Below are 21,295 nucleotides of genomic sequence, written 5' to 3' on the forward strand. Positions count from 1 at the left end.
CTACACCTTGTTACTTCCAGCAGCTTGTTATCCGACTGTGTGTAAAATTGCCAGCTACTTTGGGCAGTGAACGGGAAGCCTGGTAGGCAACAGCGTGTGGGGTTCAGCACGGATGTAAAATGGCAGTTTGAGTGACAATGACATCAACTGCCACGTTTGCCCCTCTAAAACCAATCCGTCTGTGTGGAGTTTGCACGTTCTCCGAGTCTGCGTGGGTTTCCTCCCACAGTCCAAAGATGTGCAGGTTAGGTGGATCAGTCATGGTAAGTTACCCGTAGTGTTCAGGGATGTGCAGGTCAGGTGGATTAGCCATGGGAAATGCAGGGTAACAGGGATAGAGTGGGGCCTGGGCCTCTTTCTGCACTGTAGTGATTCTCTGATTCCAAGTCTGCACGGGCAGTTTGATATTTCTGTGTGTGATACGCTGCAGAAATTGCATTCTGAAATAATATCTTTTAAATTTTCAAGCCATGTTGGAATTTTACTAAATGTGCACACATGCAGTTTAGTCCTGTCACTGGGTCCAATGGTTGCAAGAGGCGAGTGGTGCTCTCCACGGCTCATTAGCAGTAAGGCACCAGTCATGAGGGCATCACTCACCTGCAATTTCCACAATGTCTCCAGGTACTATATCCCGGGCTTTGATTCTCTGCACAGCTTTCCTGTCCATTCGGTGAACCTTGCCCATCTCTGGTTCATACTCCTTCAGTGCTTCGATTGCATTCTCTGCGTTCCTTTCCTGTAAATAGGATACAAACAATGAAATTACCCAATAGTCAAATGTGACATTAACTATCCTTAGCAAAGCTGTGCCCAGTGTATGTTACTTTGCCAGTCTCATCAGTTATTTTGTCAATCAGCAGGATACCACAGACCACGTACAGTCAATAGTTCAATTCCCATGTGAAAATATGTACCTTGCAAGCAAAAAATCACTGACCAACACATCAACTATTCCATAATATCCAACTTACCAGCATCAGGCTTGTACCAATCTCAATTTCTTTTTAAAATTGAGTCATTTAAGTAAACCCCAGAGTTGATATCCTGCATTACTCGCTCAGGACATGGGCAGGCCTAATAAACCTGAAGGACTAGCTAGGCCACTCCTGAGGCCAGTTAAGAATTAGGCATGTTGGCATGGGACTGACATTCCAAAGGGCACTAGCTCTGTTGTTGTGCAGGTTGTCTGAGCTGATCAGGCACAGGCATGGGTTCAGTTCTTGAATACGAGCTGACTTATCAACGTACTAAAGTCGAAACAGTACAATTCGGTAGGCAGTAGGAGATGGTCTGCTGATACTATCTCTAGGCAATTAGTCCAGAGACCCAGGTAATGTTCTGGAGACCTGGGTTCAAATTCCTCCATGGCAGACAGCAAAATTTGAATTCATTAATAACACGGAAATGAGTTTAGTGATGACCATGAAATTCATTCATCTTACATGCTGATGTCTCTCGTTTTGTGAAAATTAAAATCATTACGTTTCTCTAATCACCACATTTATATCTCACAATTCCACACCCCCCAATCCCCTTTACATCTATACTGTCAGGAGGTCTGTGAACCGCTCCCAAAGCCATGCATTGTTTGTTGTTGATTATTCCTAGTGTTATTCTGCTTAGTATTCCCAAACCAATTCACTTGGATTTAAATTCCATCTACCAACTACAATAATGTATCCAAATTTGCTGATGATATAAAAATAGGTGGGAATACATGTTGTGATAAAGACATAAGGAATCTGCATAGGGGATACAGATAGATGGAGAACCCTGATAAAACATGGCAGATGGAGTTTAATGTAGGAAAGTGTGAAGTCACACATTTTGGAGAAAGAATCAAAAGGCAGGCTTTTATTTAAATAGAGTGAGACTCCAAACAAAAGTGCAGTGCAGTGGGACCTGGGTGTTCTTGCGCATAAAAAGGCAACAGTTAGCATGCAGGTGCAGCAAGTAATTGAGAAATCAAATGGAATTTTGGCTTTTACGGCTAGAGACTGGGAGTTTAAAAATAGGGAAGTCTTGTTCCAACTGTACAGGATGTTGGTGAGGCCATGCCTGGAATATTGTGCATAGTTTTGGTCCCTGTATTTAAAGAAAAGATGTACAGGCATTGCAGACAGTTCAAAAGCATTCATTAGGTTAATTTCTGTGATAAAAGGGCTGACTTATCAAGAACCATTAAATGGATTGGACCTTTATCCATCAGAGCTTGAGAATTTGAGGCTTCGAGCAGATCTTATAAAATGGCAGGGGAGACTTCAAGGGCTGAATACTCCGGTTCCTTTTTTTTAATGTTCTCATGTGATTACATTATTATTCTTCCTATTCCAACATCCTTTCTAAAGATCCTATTACCCAGAATGTTTACCTCCCAGCCACATCATATCCTTTACACTGAAATTGTGTTTCTCATTTTCTCTTACAGCACAAACAGACCAGGCTATTCAGCCTGATTGATCTACCCTGGTAACTCATGTTCCACACAAGTCTTCTCCTCACTTCTCTCACATTTCCTTTCTCATCCGTGTTTTATCTAACTTTCCCTTAGAAGCTATTTTCTTCAATTACAGCTCCATGGCAGGGAGATCCACACTCGGGATACTCTGGTTTTAAGAAACCTTTCTCCTGAATTCATTAAAAGGATTTATCAGCGACTAATTATATGGAGTATTGAACTGTATCACGTTAGAAACATTTACTCTACATCCAGCCTAGTGAATCCCTTCAATAATTTGAAAGCGCTCAGTTCGCTTGAGTTCTCTCTTTTGTAGAGGAGAGAGCTCTAGCCTGTCAGTTTTTACTGTTAGTTAGAACACCTCAACTCTGGCATTATCCATGTAAATTTTTTTTCGCACCTTTGGCAATGCATGCAAATCTTTTTTGGAATGTGCAGATCCGAACCATGCCAAGTGTGATCTAATATAACTGAGGAGTAATAACAAACACAGAAATTGCTAGAGAAACTCAGCAGGTCTGGCAGCATCCGTGAAGAGAAACACAGAGTTAATGCTTCAAGTCCATCAGAACCAGGGTGACTGGCCTTGAAACATTAACTCTGTTTCTCTCTCCACAGATGCTGCCAGACCTGCAAAGTTTCTCCAGCACATTATGCTGATAGAGTTAGCTGTCCTTTTGGAATCAGCTTGTACATGGTAGTTTTCTTTTAAGAATCATAGAATCCCTATAGTGTGTGAACAGGCTATTCGGCCCACCAAGTCCACACTGACCCTCCAAAGAATATCCCACCCAGACCCACACCCTTACCCTATCTCTGTAACCCTGCATTTCCCATGGCTAATCCACCTAACCTGCACATCCCTGGACACTACTGGCAATTTAGCATGGCCAATCCACCTAACCTGCACATCTTTGGATTGTGGGAAGAAATCAGAACATCCAGAGGAAACCCATGCAGATACAGGGAGAATGTGCAAACTCCACACAGACGGTTGCCCGAGTGTCCCTGGTGCTTTGTGGCAGCACTGCTAACCCAGTGAGCCACCGCAGCTTGAGATGAGATGACTTGTCCAGTGAGGGGTATGAGTGAGCCACTGAAGGCAAGAGCAGTCTCAGGTCTCAGCTCTGACCCATGCTGTGTGGGGGTTACAGTGACTATTACAACTGGCCGGGGTTGTGCTGGGATCCAGGAGGACTCCTGCACTTAATCATTGACATGATGATAGTTTGCCCCTGTCTGAATCCTAGCAGGACGTTCATTGAGCTAACTGCTCCGAGAGAGCCAGGCTTCCAATCAGATGTGGGAATATCCGAGGCGAGGGATTAATATTGTGCTAATAAATTCTTACCTGCCACACACCAACCAGAGCATTCACAATCAGGATCAGAAGGATCACGAAGGGTTCCACAAAGGCAGTGATGGTTTCTGCTTCCTCAAACCAAGCCAGGACCTAAAATACAAAATGGAAGGCTCGTGAGCGCTGGGCTTTGACTGAATTCAGCCCGTTCAACTTCAGGATCAACTAAGCCAAGGAACTGCAGTCACTGGTCTGGCAGCAAACAGTACAAGAGCAGATTAAACCGGAGGGCTCTCTCTGATGGGGACTCCAGGTGAAGCTAGTCTTCATCACAAAACCAAAATCTCCCGCAGTGTAAATTAAGCTGTGGTTTCTCTCAAACCCCAGCCAAATTCCTCACCAAGACCTACTATCCCCCCCAACACCCCAATCTGCTCCCCACTGCATCCCCACCGCAGAGCCCTCCACTCACCCCAGCAATATTAACCACCAGTCCTGCTCCCTGCAGCAGTTCCATTCCCTCATCACCCTCTGCTCCCACTCACTTTCCTATTCCCCACAGCACCTCGATTCCCTCATCACCCTCTGCTCCCGTTTCTCCCTCTCTTCCCCACTGCCCCTCTCTCTCCCCCAGTCCTCCTCCCATTCCTCCAGCACCCCCCATTGACACTCCCACTCCCCCCAGCAACCCGATTCCCCCAGTAGCCTATCCTTGTTCACTATGTGCCTGTCTTATTCTACTGGCAAAGATCAACTTCACCCCTGACCCTCAGGAAGTTGAGACTGCTGAGAGCTCTCAACTTGTAGCCAGCTTCATTTTGTACTCAGTCTCAGACTCCCCGTTTGCTGCAATCTACTCCAGTCCATTTTAATCCTTCCCAGTTTTTACAACCTCAGGATGTTATCTGTGGTTTAGACCAAACCAATACGCTTAGAACATCAGTGATGGCCTCACTGTCCATTTCTTCAGCAATAGACCCACTGCATTGATAATGATGCCAGTCTAGAGAACAGAAAATGTTGAAGAGCCCAATGTTTGCAAAGCAAGTCTGTAGGAACTAGTTTTTCTCCCATGTTACCAAAGCTCATCCACAGAAATGTGCTGAGGACGGAAAATTCTGGAAACGCTCACCATCTGTGGAGAGAGAAGCAGAACTCCTCCAACAGTCCATTACCCCAACTTGAGTTTTTATTCATTCGCGGGATATGGGCATCAATGTTAAGCCAGCACTTATTGCCCCTCCCCCCAATCACTCTCAAGGTGGGGGGGATGGGCCACCCTTTGTCAATTCCTGGGTTACAGATTATACAATAACATCATTGGCAATTCTGACCCAGTGACACTGAAGAAGCGGTGGATACGTTTCCAAGTCAGGATGACGAGTAGCTCGAACAGGAACTTGTTCCCATTTATCTGCTGCTCTTGTCCTTCTAGTTAGTGGTGTTTGGAAGGTGCTGTCAGTGAAGACTTGGTAACTTACTGTGGTGTACCCTGTAGATGGTGCATGTTGCTGCTGCTGTGCACCAGTGGTGAAGGAGATCAACGTTGAAGGTGATGTGGTGCCAATCAAGTGAACTGCTTTATCCTGGATGGCATTGAGCTTCCTGTGTTTTGGAGCTACACCCATTCAGGCAAGTGGAGAGTATTCCATCACACTCCTGCCTTGTGCCTTGGAGATGATGGATGTGCTTTGGGGAGTCAGGCGGGGAGTTACTCACACCAGGATTCATAGTCTCTGACTTGCTCTTGTAGCCACTGTATTTTTGTGGCGAGTCCAGTTCACTCGTTCATCAATGGTTAACCAGCACAGAGCTCAGTTATTTTCTTGTTGATTAGAATAAAGAATAAACTACATCACGATCTATATACAACACTGAACAATGTTGTCACCGTGATAACACACAATAACAATATCAGCACACTTTGTTTTGTAACCAAGGTCAGATTGGTGGTTTGGGAGAGAGGGGGCAGGGAAAGCAATGGGATGCAGCGCCCTAACATTTTCAAGAGTACAATAGCTGTTAGCTCATAAGACACTCACTCAACTCAATTAAAACGACACAGGGTCCATGATGAATTACACTGCTCATTGTATACTGTTCTCACTGAGCACACAGTGTTAAACACTTCTTCACTTAAAGCCCATTTTTAAGGAGTTTCATTTCATCCACGTGTCACAAGCTGTAAACACAGCTCTAAAATACCATTGACTGAACATTTCAGTCTGCACAGTATAAAGGTGAAAAGAAAAACAAACGTCCCTGTTATGGAGTTGACACTAAAATACAAATTGAAAGTAATTTGGAGGTGAGACAGAACACCACATCTGCCCTGACACTGATGCTCATGGTACAGTTATCAATAGGACCACAACACAGCATTAACTGTATTTGGAAGTATGCATACATGTGCCAGATGTGACGTTATTCTTTGTGCCTCCCTAAGACAGATATAGAAAATCCCATGGTACCACCTCAGGCAGAGTCGAGAGGTCTCATGGAGTGACAGTCAACTCTCTCAAGGAACCCCAACAGAAAGAGATTAAACTGGTTACTCATGTAGGCTGTAGGTTCATGTGCTCAGACTAGCCTCGCCATTTACCTAAAATAACAATACTCAAAATTTACTAAAAACTGTTTATTATTTATTTATTAATTAATTGATTGAAGAGGTTGCGAAGGAACTATTTCTGACTAATATTGATGTGTCTCTTAATGACATTTCCAATCAGTGTCACCCAGGCAAAAGTCACAAAGATGACCAATTTACCTCTTCCTTCCTAGTTACGTTGTGAATTTTGCAACAAGTAAGTTCCCTTCTAGACGTTCCGAGACCATGTTAAGTGATAAGATGATTCTGGGAATTAGAATGGGAGCCAGGCATAACTGTTTGAATGTCCCCCAGACCAGTGGAGGCTGGTTCGGTGGATGGGGGCACGGCCACTGCAGAAAACGCCATCAGGTTGCAATTCTAACCCCTTCTGGCTTTCCCAGAGCAGTGGGAGGGGAGCCAGATCTTGAGATCTCAGCTGGGGCCTTATTTGCCCTCTTTCCCAGCCGCAGCAGAGTTCCACGTGGTGTCAGAAATCTGACTGACTGAAAGAGGGAGTGTGCAGCAGGAAGGATCTCTTCAGAGAAGTGCAGGAGCTAGGAACATCAGTTACACCGAAGAGTTCCAGCCAGAAGGCGGTAAGAGGCTGCTAAAGGACCTCCCCTAGAATAACCTTTCAGTGTGTGGTAGGCACATCTGACCTGCACTTCCCTGCTGCAAGGTTCCACCAAGGCATGGGAGCTACAAAAGCCCCTGCACAGGGCAGAGGGACATACACGGAGATCCAGATGGAAGGAGAGGAGATACCACACTACAGGGTCTACAATCAGAGGATCAACCTTCCTGACATATTTGAACACTGAAGACTTGGGAGGTTCAGGCTGTTGTGGTAGATCATACTGACACATGCATGCTCCTGGAAACAAGATGCTTCACCGGAGACGCACTGACGATGTTACCTAGCAGGGTAATGAAATGTCTGCAATCAAACACACTGGCTCAGCGAGCAAGTCTACAACCTCATCCACAACCCGAGCTACAAATCTTCTCAAAAACTTTAAAGACTCTTTCCCAGTGAAGTGGGTGGAGAACATGTGGCCAGTGGTCAATAAACTATAATCCTAGTTTCTTTTATTACTATTTCCTGGAATGCGTTGTTGCTGGAAAGGCCAGAATTTGTTGCCCATCTCCATCTGCTCTTCAGAATAAAAGAATATTCAGCAATTGTGCGATCTCAGCGATGCCTGAGGGCTCTTTGGTAAGAGGGTTAGCTATTTCAGTATGGCCAACAGACAGTTAACTGGAGCTCACATGGCGTGGTCTAGAGAGACACACCTTGAGCAACTTGCTCTATGTCTCACTCTCCACCAATGCTACAGGGCTTGCAATTGCGTTCATTTCATTTTGAACCTCAATTTGCATAAAGGCAAAGTTGCCCAGCTGTCAGGCCATCCACATTGTCACAAAGATTGCAGGCTCCTCTAGTAACTACTCAAAAGATAAGTTGTCCAGCTCTGATTCTCCCCCCTGTGTTTCACTAGGCTGCATGTGATGACACTGCTAAACTTAGTCAAACATTTTCCAATTCCCTCCCATCGCACATCAGCAGTCCCCATCCACCGCCCACCTCCCCAAGCTAACAAAGAAACAAATACAACGACAAACAGAAAAATCTATCCAATTCCTATCAAAAGCACTCCAAAATCTGCCTAATTTTTCATCAATTTGCTTGCTAGTTTGTTTAACAACTCCCTGTCCCAAAGGGATTCTATCGCAATTCAAAAATTTTATTTCAGGAGCGTACAAGCCATGCACTTAACAAGTAACAGATCCAGTTTGGGGGCTCCAGCTTAATATTTCAGCTTCTCTCCACAAGTCATCTCTTCCTTTCTACAGCCTCCTGGGACTTTCACAGCTCAATGTTAGACTGGCAGAAGAGAATCGGGTAAATAGTAAGCAGACCTGCTAGGAAAGGACTTCACAACAAGACTCATGCAAGTTCCCAACGTAACCTAGGGACCAATTTTTATCACCAGGCAAAGTTCATCACCATCTGAGCCTCACTGAAACCAGGCCTCCTGCAATCCCTCCCTGATCCATCCCAGGTACTTATTCTCATGGCCCACAGGCTGCCTAGGTGTGGAGGAGGAGGACGGGCAGGGTTTACAGCAGCCTATGCTGTGGGGGAGAAGGGGCTGAAGAGGGGTCAAGAGGAAAGAACGCAGTCTGAAGAGGGATCAGCCCCATGACTGGGGGAGGTGGGAGGGAGATGGTAGGGGGATTATAAATCTGGGCAAAACTCTGGTTCCCCTGCCCCACCAGAACAGTCTTTCTCGGTGCTGAAACTAAATTTAAAATCAGGCTATTTCTCAGCCCTGAACCAGTCACTGCACTGCATAAGCTGGTGAGGCTTCCAGCTCCCATCTCCTAGTCAATATAAATTAAAATAGATTAATTATCACTAGGAGAGGGAGTGGCCTAATGGTATTATCACTGGACTGTTAATCCAGAGACCCAGATAATATTCTGGGGACCCAAATTCAAATCCCACCACAGCAGTTGGTGGAATTGGAATTCAATGGAAAAAAAAATCTGGAATTAAGAATCTATTGATGATTATAATTTCAGCAATGATCACTGATTACTGTTAAAACTCATTTGGTTCACTAATTTTCTTTAGGGAAGGAAACTGCCATCCTTACCTGGTCTGGACTACACAGCAAAGCAGTTGACTCTTACCTACCCTCTGGGCAATTAGGGATGGGCAGTAAGTGATGGCCTGACCAGCAATGCCCACATCTCATGAATGAATTTAAAAAAAGACCAAAGCACATGTTCATCAAAAGGTCATAGATAACTTAAGCTGCAGTGAAACAGTTTACCTCATCAGTGGTTCCAGGGTAACTAAGTGCCGTGCAATCCGTACAGTCATATTTTACACAGGCGATGTGGTCTCACCCATCTTTCAGTGTGTGGTTTGCTACTGCACTGAGTCTGAGTTCTTTACAGACTGAGAAGGCAAAGTCAAGAACTGTCCCCGGGCTTAGTCTTCAAATTAACACTCTTTATTATACGTTCATACTAAATTCTGCTAAATGATAATTATAGGTAGACCAGGTTATGATCTTAACATTAAGGACTGAAGTCTTCTTTGTGTGTCCATGCCCATGCTCATGTCAGCCTTCCAGAGCTCACATGTTCTAACTCCACCCATACTTTGTTATTTACACGCAGCAATCTACACCATCGTGGCATCATTACAAAGTTGCTCCAAAATCCTGAAGCCTTTACACCACAGGCCAGGAGCTAATGAACCAGCTAGTGCCCCGTGATGCCACCCTTTGAGGAAGGACCACAGAATTAACAGCCCTTTAAGCAGCAGCAACGACACACCCTTCCTGTGATCAACGACTCAGGGCGGAGATCATACCACATCCCCATCGTCTACAGGACAGTCCAGCTGGTCCCTTCCAATTGCACTTGAGCAAGTGCCAGAAAAACCACAAGCCACAAAGGTTCCCCAGTCAAGCCGATCGGAGTTTAGTGCTGGATTGCAGCTCCAAGGATCAACGTCAAAATACGAAAGAACATTAACAGAATTAACTGCATGGGAATGGGAGCAGTAGGAGCAACAAATAATGCGAAACAAGAATAACTGAAGCGACAGAGGGAAGAGAACTGCGGGTTTGACAAGTTAAGTGAATGGGCAAACGCATGGCAGATGAAGTATATTGTGGATAAATGTGAGGTCATCCACTTTGATAGCAAAAACTGGAAAGTGGATTATTATCTGAACGATGATGGATTGGGAGAGGGGAAGGTGCAATAAGACCTGGATGTCTTCATACACCAGTCACTGGAAGCTAGCCATGCTTGAGCAGCAGGGCAGCGAAGAAAGCAAATGGCATATTGGCCTTCATAGCAAGAGGATTCAAGCACAGGAGCAGGGACATTTTGCTGCAACTGGACAGGGCTTCGGTAAAATTGCACCTGGAATATCGTCTGTAGTTTTGGTCTCCTTATCTGAGGAAGGATGTTCTGGCTATGGAGGGAGTGAGGCAATGGTCTACCAGAATGATTCCCAAGATGGCGCGAGTGACAAATGAAGAGAGACTATGTTAATTTCAGTTAAGGAGAATGGGAGGGAGGAATCACATTGAAACCTATTAAAATTCTAACCAAGACTAGACAAGGTAAACGCAAGAAGGATGCTCCCAATGACCAGGGACCACAGTCCAAGGATACAGGATAGGCCATTTAGGACTGAGGTTAGGAAAGATTTCTTCATCCAGAGAGTGGGAAGCCTGCAGAACTCTCTGCCAGAGTAAGCAGTTGAGGCCAAAATATTGAATGTTGAGAAAGAACTAGATATAGTTCAAAGGGCTAAAGAGATCAAAGTGTATGGGGAAAAAGCAGGAACAGCGTATTGAGTTGGATGATGAACCACGATCATATTGAATGGTGGAGCAGATTGAAGGTCTGAAGGGTCTACTCCTGTTCCTATGTTCCTAGATTTGATTTAAGATTACCTTGGTTTGCCCATCTTAGGCTGGGAAATAGAGCAGTAGCTGTGGGCTAGAGGGAGGTTAACAGGAGCTCCTACTCCATTCACCAATGTTAATCAAGGCCCATCCATTCCAAACTCCGTGGGAGTTAACATATTCTGCAGCATAGGAGGTAGAGGTAGAGGACAAAGGCTCAACTATCTATTGGCCATTATTGGTCACTTTGGTCCCTTGTCCCTCTGATATATGGGTTACCAAAGGCTCATCAGTCTCAAAAGACAGAAGAATCTTTGTGGATTAGTAGGCAGGGATGAACAGAGATGTATGCATCATCCTGTAACACTGCACTGGGAAAAGGAGTTTTGACAGGAAATCATTGTCCATTTATATGCACAGAATACCCTTTGGAGATTATTAACTGTTGCTTCAATATGGAAAGTGTGACTGAAGGTTCCAGCTAATAACTCAAGAGCTGGTAAACTTGATGCACTCAGAAACAGCTTGAACTGTGAAAGACCTGGGTGCGTGCAGAGCAGGCAATATGTGCTACAGCCAACTTGTGATCATCTGCTGCTATACCTCAAGAAGCAAGTGGCTGATTCGAGTAATTATGATCAGTGATGGTGTAAGATAATGATAGAACTCACAGCGCAAAAGGGCCTCATGCAGCAGGCTCTTGGATTTCAGCGCAAAATAGCTCCACTTGGTTGTTTGATTTGTTCAGGCCAACAATGTAGCACTTTGCTTTTGTCTAGCCATTTAAGTAGCAGCCTTCCATCAGTTTGGTTTACTAGTCAACTCTGTTTAGCTATGGCCAGGTGAGACTGGGGAGCCCCATTCTGACATGCCAATCTCTGTTGTATTGGCTGCAGAGGAAGGCAGTGGGCTGAGAAGGTGCACAATTTGCTGACCCCTGTTTTCCCTGTGCCCTCTTCTGTCTGAGCTTTTGAGGGTCTCTCAGCTCTTTCAATGGCCTTCCAAACGGTCAGCCTCCAGAAGCCATGGTTGTCAAAGGCCATCTTCCAGTTGTCAATGTCCACTATCTTTACATCTTACTTGGTGGTGTCCTTGTAGTGGAGGTTGTAAAACCCTTCGGTCATTTTAGGTACGCAGCCATCATCCATCCAATGAATGTGGCCAGTCCAGACATTGTTGACTTAGCAATGAGTGTATGCTGAAGGAATTAGCATCCTTCAGGATTGCAAGTATCAGTGACCTTGCACTGCCAACTGATTCTGAAATTCAATTCCCACAGCGGCTAGGTCACCACGAAGATCCTGCCTTCTCTACCTTACCTGACTTGCAATGACTCTCCAGTTAAACTCACCACCACTCATGCCTCTCCAATGAGAGAGGGACTACGGCAACTTTAATGAGTTCTGAGGATATATCTGAGACAGCGTAGCCAGAAACTGTTCAATCTTTTCTCCAACTTAACATTTGTCTCACCATTGTACGGGCATGTGCTGAGGACACAGGCTTTGTAAACTCTCAGGCAAGTGCTCTGTCAGGTTACTGTTGTTCCACAATCTCTTATTCTGCCCAGACATTACAGCTGCAAGTTTTGTGTTGCATGTTGATTTCAGCAACAACAGACAGCTTGCCGGTATTTGTGGAGTTTAAATGGGTGACGCTAACAATGACATTGTCAATGCTGATTAATGGTGGTATGGACAATCTTGGACAATGGGATTTGTCTTGCTGAAGCTAATAGTCGAATCAAACTCTATGCAGGTATCAGACAGTCTATCTGCTGCTGGGGTTTCTCAGTGTGGAATCCTGGTGTGGCATCGTCAACATACAGCAACACTCTGTTAAACCAGGACCGGGACCGCCCAGTCTGTACAACATGTACGCAGCCACAATTCTACCCAGGGATATCATTCAACCCCAATCTCAGATCAGCATGGCTGTTAGACCAATGAGATTTCCTGGACCCAATATAATGCTGGTGCACCTTTTTGTTAAAAACAGCGGCCCTTGACCCTTTGAGCTTTCTCCACCTTCAGTAGGTCATGACTGATCGGATTGGGAGCTCAACTCCATTTCCCTGTCTGCCATCTCCATAACTCCCAATGGAGTCATGACCAGACACAGTCTGTTTTTAAGGTTGAGGCTGGCGGAAGGTTAAATATTGGCCAGGGGAGAACTCTCCTGTTGTCCCTCAACTGGTGCCATAGAAGGGATCTTGTGGTGCATTGCTGAAGTCCCTACCCCTGGACTGGGAGGCCCAGGTTCAAGTCCCAACTGCTCCGGAGATGTGTAATAACAGTTCGCAACAAGTTAACTAGAAAACATTCAAAAAATGCCCTATGACCACTATTTTATGTCGATTTGAGGGGACAGACAATCTCATCTGAAAGGCAGTACCTCCGCCAGTGTGGCATTCATTCAGCACTGCACTGGAGAGTTTGCCTGGATTTTACAAGTCCTGTTTCTCAAGCAGGACTTGAACCCACAACATTCTGATTCAGAGGGGAGAGACTGCTACCAACCAACTGAGACAGTGACAACATATGGATTTATTTATTCTGCCCATCAAGCATTAGCCAAGCTCATTGCACACACACAACCCTCGGACTTAGGGAAACTTGCCCCTTTAAGTTCAGTTGAACATGTTCAGACTCTCGGAGCTGGAGGCTGAATGTAAAATTCACTCCTCCTCAAACAAACCAATCTTAAAAATCAAATTACAAATGACTCAAAATCCACGCTGTGGGGAAGCAGAAACATTCCTTCCACTTTTGGCTCAAAATCTACACACAATCTGTATTTACAAGGTAACCCTTTAAGGCCCAATATCACCCACTGCACTTTCACTAACAGTCTTTTGAGAAGCATTAGCCAAAATTGAACAGAGTACTCTGAATGGGCTCGGGCTAAGTCTGTACACAACTAAAGCAACATATTCTTTGCACTCCAGCTACTTTGGGGTAATAGTTAGTATGCCATTCGTTGCCGTGTAGTTGTATAAGCACCAGTAAACAGGACACAAATCAGATTGATGGCCTACATTCCTGGTCACATCATTTGGAAAATAATCCAATTTGATCTTTCTTAGATTCAATTATTAGGCCTCACATCTCCCCCAATAACCTTCACCTTCCACAGTTTGTGCTCGCTCACTCAGATCCCACCCATAATCTTCTTCAGGACCCAATTCCCAAGCCAGGACCAACTGAATAAAAACATTAGTGGTGGTGCTGGAAACACACAACAGGTCAGGCAGCATGAAACATGATCAAGCAACACAGCAGCTGAGAGTTACTTTTTCACCCATCCTTCCCAGCTGCTGTATGGGCTGCTAAATGTTTGTAACATCTATATTCCAGCAGAATAGATACAGGACAACTTGGCATCCAGCAGTTGGAAGGAGGCTTGTAGCAGCTGGTTGGAGGAGCAGCAACACTCTGAACAAGGTCGGCGGCTGGGGTGGGGGTAATAACATACTTGGAAAATATAAGAGTTCGGCTCACGATGTTGTGCCGAACATGACGCCACATTAAACTAATCTCTTCTGCCTGCCCTTGGTCCATATCCCGCCACTTCCTGCATACTCATGTGCTTATCTAAAAGTCCCTTTAACGCCCCTATCTTATCTGCCTCCACCACAAACCTTGCCAGCACTTTCCAGAATCCTACCATACTATGTAAAAAAAAACTCACCCCTCACATCTCCTTTGAAGCTGCCCCCCCCCACCTTAAATGCATGCTCCCAAATAGTATTAGACATTTCAATTCTGGGGAAAGATTCTGACTGTCAACCCTATCTTTGCATCTCATAATTTTATAGACTTCTATCAAGTCTCCTGTCAGCCTCTGCCACTCCAGAGAAAACAACTCAAATTTTTCTAGCCTATCTTTTAGCTCAGACCCTCTAATCCAGGCAGCAACCTGGTAAACTTCTTCTGCAGCCTCTCCAAAGCCTCCACACCCTTCCTGTAATGAGGAAACCAGAATTGAATGCAATACTCTAAGTGTGGCCTAACCGAAGTCTTACAAAGCTGCAACATGACATCCTGACTCTTGTACTCAATTCCCCGACCAATAAAAGCAAGCATGCCATACGCCTTCTTTATCACCCTATCTACTGGTGTGGCTACTTTCAGGGAGCTATGGACTTGAACCCCAAGATCCCTCTGCATATCAATGCTGCTCAGTGTCTTGCCACTAACTGTATACTTTGCCTTAACATTTGATCCCCCAAAGTGCAGCACCTCACACTTACCCAGATTAAACTCCATCTGCCATTTCTCTGCCCATATCTGCAACTGAACTATATCCCACTGTATCCTTTGACAACCTTCTACACTGTCCACAACTCCACTGATCTTTGTATTGTCTGCAAACTTACTATTGCCCCCATCTACATTTTCATCCAAGTTATTTATACAAACAACATAGGTCCCAGTATGGGATCCCTGTGGAACACCACTAGTTGTGGACCTCCAGCCTGAAAAGCACCCTTTCACTATTATCTTCTGTCTTCTATAGGCAAGCCGATTCTGAATCCACATGACCAAGTGACCGTGGATCCCAGAGATCTCAATCTTTCGGACGAGCCTATCATGAGGGACCTTGTCGAAAGCCTTACTAAAATCCACGTAGGCAATATCTATTGCTCTATCCTCATCACCTCCATGGAAAATTCAATCAAGTTACTAAGACATGACCTACCTGCTGACTGTCCCTAATTAGGCCACGTTTTTTTCTAAATTTACGTAAATCCTAAGAATCCTCTCCAACAGCTTCCAATACAACTGATAACCATCTGATAAGAACGGTAGAGTTTCAGGGTGGGAGCGGTACATGGAGAAGCTGTTCCCTTACATCAGTGCGTCCAAAACAAAGGGTCATAACAGCTGACCAAGTAAAGGAAACTTCATTCCAAAAGGAGGAGAGGCGAGGATGTGGAACATGGTGTCAGCTACAGTGATCGTACAGACAGTGTACATCTCTCTTAAAGGGATGGGCCTGAGAAATGACAAGTGAGAGGCATTAAGGGTGGGGAAAGGTAATTAGAGTGAGGGAAGGCTTGTGCTGGGTATTAACTCCAGCATTGTCCATTTGGGCCAATTGGCTTATTGCAGTGTAAATTTTCTGTTTCTGCATTATGCTCGGTAAAAGCTTTGTAATGTTGACCCTCAACTCTCATTGGTTGCTTATTGTTGTGTAGCCAATGCACTGAGATGGGATACAGTTGTGCAGCTAAGATGAAGTGAAGTGAGTTAAGGTGAACGAAATGGGTAAGCCAAGGCGAGACTGGGTGAGCCAAGGTGAACTGGGAGTAGACCAGACAATTTTGGGTAGGAGGACGTGAGGCAGGGACGGTGAGGTGAGGTGCCAACCTTGAGTATTTCCATGTTTGTTTTTTGGCAAACTCGTTTGCCAATAATGTAAGTGCCACCTTCATACACACCTCACTCTGCATTGTCCCAGTTAAAGTTAGTTAAAAGGTATTAGAGGTATATAAAGGTATTGAAGAAAAATGATTCCTCTCAATAGTTCATTCTGATAACATTAGCATTCAAAACTTAATCGAATGTATTTGAACAGTACTGTAAGGCTCCACATTCATAGACTGTCAGTGTCATGGCCATATTTGTAAGCTCCCCTACAGCTAAATTGGCAAATGCACGGTTTGATGTGGCACTAATCAATACACAGCTTGACATGTCTGAGTCTGAATGGTCTGTTCACACTATCGTTGCCACTCCCACTACTGCGGTTAGGGGGTTTTTAAATTAGCTGACCAGGATCCTTGCTCTCCCATAGCCAGCCCAACATTACTCTACAAATTCCATTTGTAAACTGTTGTACATTTTCTCCCCCACTACCAAACCACCCATGTTCCAAATTAAAGGAATAATCATCAGGCATTATCCACTAGGTAGAGTGGGTACTGACCAGATATAGGGGAGGACAGGGAATGAAGGAGGGGACTAAATTAAACTAGAGTTGGCGGAGGGAATAATACACTCCAACTCCACCATGAACTATTTTTCTTCTTGTGTTCACCCACCTCTGGAACACATAATACCCACGGAGTAAAACAGCCTTCAGACTGAGGCAGACTCTGACACTGAAGTGGAGTGAACAAGGAGTAGCTATTCTGCTGAATAATAGGTCTCTGGAACAGGGTTCAAGATAATTATTCTTCTGTGCCTTGCAATACAATTGAAAAGCTGAACATTTTCTAATGCTTTCATTACAAAATTAATTTTCAGATTCTCAAAGATGAGATTTTTGAATCCAAACAGAGGGAAGTAGATGTGGAGCAAGAACAAGGACAGGTAATGACTTTGCAACACAGGGTTTTAAATTGATGTCCATTGGAACCAGTGAAGACTGTATTTCATGCTGTTTTACAGTTGATCACCAGCACAGGGGGTCATAGCTATGTTTAGCCAGTAATAACATGCACATCACTGAAAAGGACCAGGGTTGCCCTTCCCAACCAACCATTAAAACTAATTGGCATCAAAAGACATTCAGTGCCCATCAATCAATCTTAGCACAAGTCAGTACTCAATCATGTATGAACGCCCACAAAAGACAATTCATAAATCCAGGTAATTGGATAGCATCCAGAATTTAAATGGAATAAGTTAGCAACAGGGTGTTACTTAAGCCCACTTGAGCAATTTCTCAAACTTGGTTCTAACTCATCTTTGTAGTTTCTGTGAAAAAGAACCTGCAAAGTACGAGCAGTTCCAGTTTCTCACGCAGACTGCTGAAATTCGACTGGACAAAACGATACCCACTCCCTGCACATCTCTGACACTCCTTGATCTCCACAGGGGATAAACTGCATGTGCAGTAACGTCAGAAAGGCTGGTCTTGTTGGTCACTTCCAAGTTTTCAGAATGTTTAATGTGTGAATTGCAGCATCGTAAATTCTATTCAATAGTGGCTGTACAGAATTCTCAAACTTCAAAGCTAAACCAAAGGCTGGTAAACATTTAGACAGCAACCATGGACACCAGACTTTGAGAAACGGACTAAAGGGAAGGGAATTGGTTACAATGCAGCTCTGATTACAGCACTCAAACTTACAACCCAAAACGTCTTGGGGTCAACTTTCAGCCATCGGCAAGTTCAAAGACTGAATTAAAAAGAAAAAAATTCATTGGTTAATTCACCAGGAAGTGCCAACTGGTATGTTTCAGGAAAGGGAAGCTGCCATTCTAACATATCCAGCCACCTCTTCCATCCAACATGTTAACGTGTTTGTAACGAACAACAACCAAAGCCTCAATGTTCACTCACATCCCTAGAACAAATTCATGGCCAGGTAACACTAAGGTCAGATCAAGGCCTACACAAAAATGGGGTGGAGTAGTAGTGGGACTAGGTGCTATGCGCTCACAGAGATAGCATGGACACAAAGAGCTGAATAGTTTCCTTTTGCATTGTAACCATTCTCCGATTCAATAATATGCAAGAGGGTCTAAGGATATCCTTTTAGCCATTGGACACTGGCAAGTCAGGGTGGGGGTGTGATGCCAGGTACCAGTGCGGGGTGGGAGGGAAGAGGGCCGGTGTGGGAATCTGTGTAGGGGTGCGGGTTGGGGTGTTGGTTGATGTTGGGGCGCGCAGGAAGTTAGTATTGGGGAAGGGAGGGTGGGGGGTTCGGTCCTTGGGTGGGGCGATGGTGGTCAATCCAGGGGGAGGGGTGGGGGGAGTGTTAGGGGAGAAGAGGAAGTCAGTATGGGGGGTTGGGGGACGGAATATCAGAGCTCAGGGCATATGCAATGGGAGAGATACCAGGCAACACAAATCAGAGCCAGGCAACAGATGAGAATTGGGGGGAGTGGGTGGGGAGTGGGGGAGGAGGTGTGGATGGTGGGAGGTGGTGTGCAGGTATCTTGGAGAGATGTGGGACCGGGTCGAACAAAATCAAGGAATGGGTATGAAAACAAGTAGAGCTACTGTCAGGTGATAATACCTTCCAAAACATTAGCTCTTATTCAGCAGTGCAGACAATTAATTAATTTCTTAATTAACCAGCAACTGGGCTGGAAGCATCAAGGAAAGAATTTGTGCAGAAGTTTTGAGTTTGTTTTCAATTTGATGGGAAGTGGGGTGTTGGATAGCACAACTGGAAGAAGGCTTAGGTTGGTCGCTTGCAGCCCTATTTAAACTAACAGATTCTAGTAACATTCACACCACATCAAACAAGGGAGAATCAGACTATCACCTCATGGCATTCAGTGGTGTTACTGAATCAATGAACTCCCCCACTAACAACATCTGAAGAATACCCATATAAATACAGTGGTTACAAGACGAGACCAGAAGCTGTAAATTCTATATAATTCTAAATACATAATTCTCTGTTAATTCCCCAAAGCCTGTTCACCGTCTACAAGGCACAAGTCAGGAGTGTAATGGAATACTCCCCACTTGCCTGGATGGCAAATAACACACAGGCAGTCAGATACCATTCAGCAGAAAGCAGCCCACCTGATAGATGCCCCATCTACCACCTTGAAAATTCACTCCTATCAGCACTGACCAACTGCAGTAGCTGTGCACATTGTCACCAAGATGCAGTCCATCAATTCTTGAAGGCTCCTTTGACAGCACCTTCCAAGTCCATGACCTCTACCACCTTGAAGGTCAAGGTCAGCAAGTATAGGAGGACACTGCAACCTGCAAGCCCCTCTCAGAGTCATACAACACTCTGGCTGGGAACAATATCACTGAGCCAAAAAGCAGGACTCCCCTCCTAACAGTACTGTGGGTGCTTCTCACTCCAAGAACTGCAACAGTTCAAGGCAGCAGCTCACCTTCTGAAAGGCAATTAGGGGCGGGCTTGCAAAAGAATTTTAAAAATTCAAGAAACCCAAATTGAAAAGTAGTTGATGGAGAATTGAGTTTTCTATTGTGCAACCAGCAAATAAGCCTCAGCAATTTTTGCAGTTCAGCTCAGATCTCAATGTATGTGTAAATATAGCCTTGTATGTGTAAGAGTGTCTTTGGAGTTTGACTCTATCCAAACAAAGCAAAGTTTGTTTCATTGATATCTACTGTACAGAACAGAACTGCATTTGTGACTCTGTATATATACAGAATATTTTCTATGAATAAAGTATATTTTTGGAATTTAAAGAAAGCCAATTGGCTAATGTCAATGATTGAGGGGACATTCTTATTTTTAGGTATTCTTTCATGAGGGGGGGGGCATTACCGGCCAGGCCTGCTTCTGCCATGCTGGGATTTGAACCCATATCCCCAGATCATTAACCTGTGTCACTGGATTACTAGTCCAGTGACAACACCTCAGCAGCTACAGGTTGGAGACTCTTTGGAGTGAGCTGAAACCGTCTTTACAACATGTTCTGTTCTGCCCATTGCTCAGATTGTCGAACAGACAGATTCACACAGTCGAAAGCTTGGAGCGCTCTTGATGCAGGATAATAAATACACTTCAAATGATGTGAGACACAAAGGGAAATGATGGTGGAGAGAGCAAGCACCACAACCCCAACAATTCAACTCTCATCCAACTAGTGGTTTGTCACACAACGGCTCATTCTTTCTCATGCATCTCTGGAAACATTTCTCATAACCTCAGAGGAGCCCTTTCTAGGATCATGTCCTTTTTGTTTAGCTTGAAGTTAAACTGCTGCGTTAACCCTTCCATAGGGAGAGACCATTCAAGAATTCAGCTGATTTATGTCAAAGTCAGTGACCAATGATTAGGCCTTTTATTTCTCTGATTTGACATCACAAACAATGTGCTGGAAAACAAAAGCAGGAGATTTACAGAGTCACACAGCATGGAAACAGACCCTTCGGTCCAACTCATCCATGCCGACCAGACATGTTAATCTGATCTAGTCCCATTTACCAGCATTTGGCCCATATCTCTCTAAACGCTTCCTATTCAAGTACACATCCAGGTACCTTTTAAATGTTGTAATTGTACCAGCCTCCACCGCTACCTCTTGCAGGTCATTCCATAAACGCACCACTCTCTGTGTGAAAACATTAATCGCCTGATCAAATCCTTAGGACCTCCCAAAACACTCAGATTTTGAAATGCCATCAGCATTGTGCAGGTATTTCATTAATCCATAACACACTCCCATGCAAATACCAAACAGATCATTGCACTCTTATGTAAAACAGCAATGTTGGCCAAGACACCTGAAAAAAAACTTCAAACAAACAATGCAACCAGATAATTTTTATCTGCCTGCGCAATGCTTTGGGTTTCTGCCTCTTTTGTGGTGTATCAAAAGACCATCCCTTCCTTATATGCCATCTTAAATACACCACCTCTAACAATGCACACCTGGTTTGTTTTGGGAGAACAGAAACCTGCATCACAAAGGGACTTGTACACAAAAAACAGAAAACTAACATACAGGAGTGGCAGATAATCAGAAATGTTAATGGAATGCTGGCCCTTAGTTCAAGATGGTTGGAGTATAAGTGTAGAGAAGTCTTGCTGCAACTGTACAAAATCC

At 44.5% G+C, this 21,295-nt stretch overlaps 1 protein-coding gene across 2 annotated transcripts in view; it reads right to left on the reverse strand.

Moving 5' to 3' along the window:
- The window catches only part of atp2a3 (ATPase sarcoplasmic/endoplasmic reticulum Ca2+ transporting 3), a 172,855-nt gene that overhangs the window by 106,360 nt on the left and 45,200 nt on the right, over window positions 1–21,295 (reverse strand). For both annotated transcript variants that reach the window (XM_048612471.1, XM_048612472.1), the window contains exons 4-5: window positions 3,813–3,914; window positions 601–739 (exon numbers count right to left, since the gene is read on the reverse strand). In XM_048612471.1, the coding sequence (XP_048468428.1) occupies window positions 601–739; window positions 3,813–3,914 (241 nt within the window). The remainder of the gene's footprint in view (window positions 1–600; window positions 740–3,812; window positions 3,915–21,295) is intronic.

The sequence above is a fragment of the Rhincodon typus genome, chromosome 26, assembly GCF_021869965.1.
Source record: "Rhincodon typus isolate 14 chromosome 26, sRhiTyp1.1, whole genome shotgun sequence".
Taxonomy (NCBI): Eukaryota; Metazoa; Chordata; class Chondrichthyes; order Orectolobiformes; family Rhincodontidae; genus Rhincodon; species Rhincodon typus.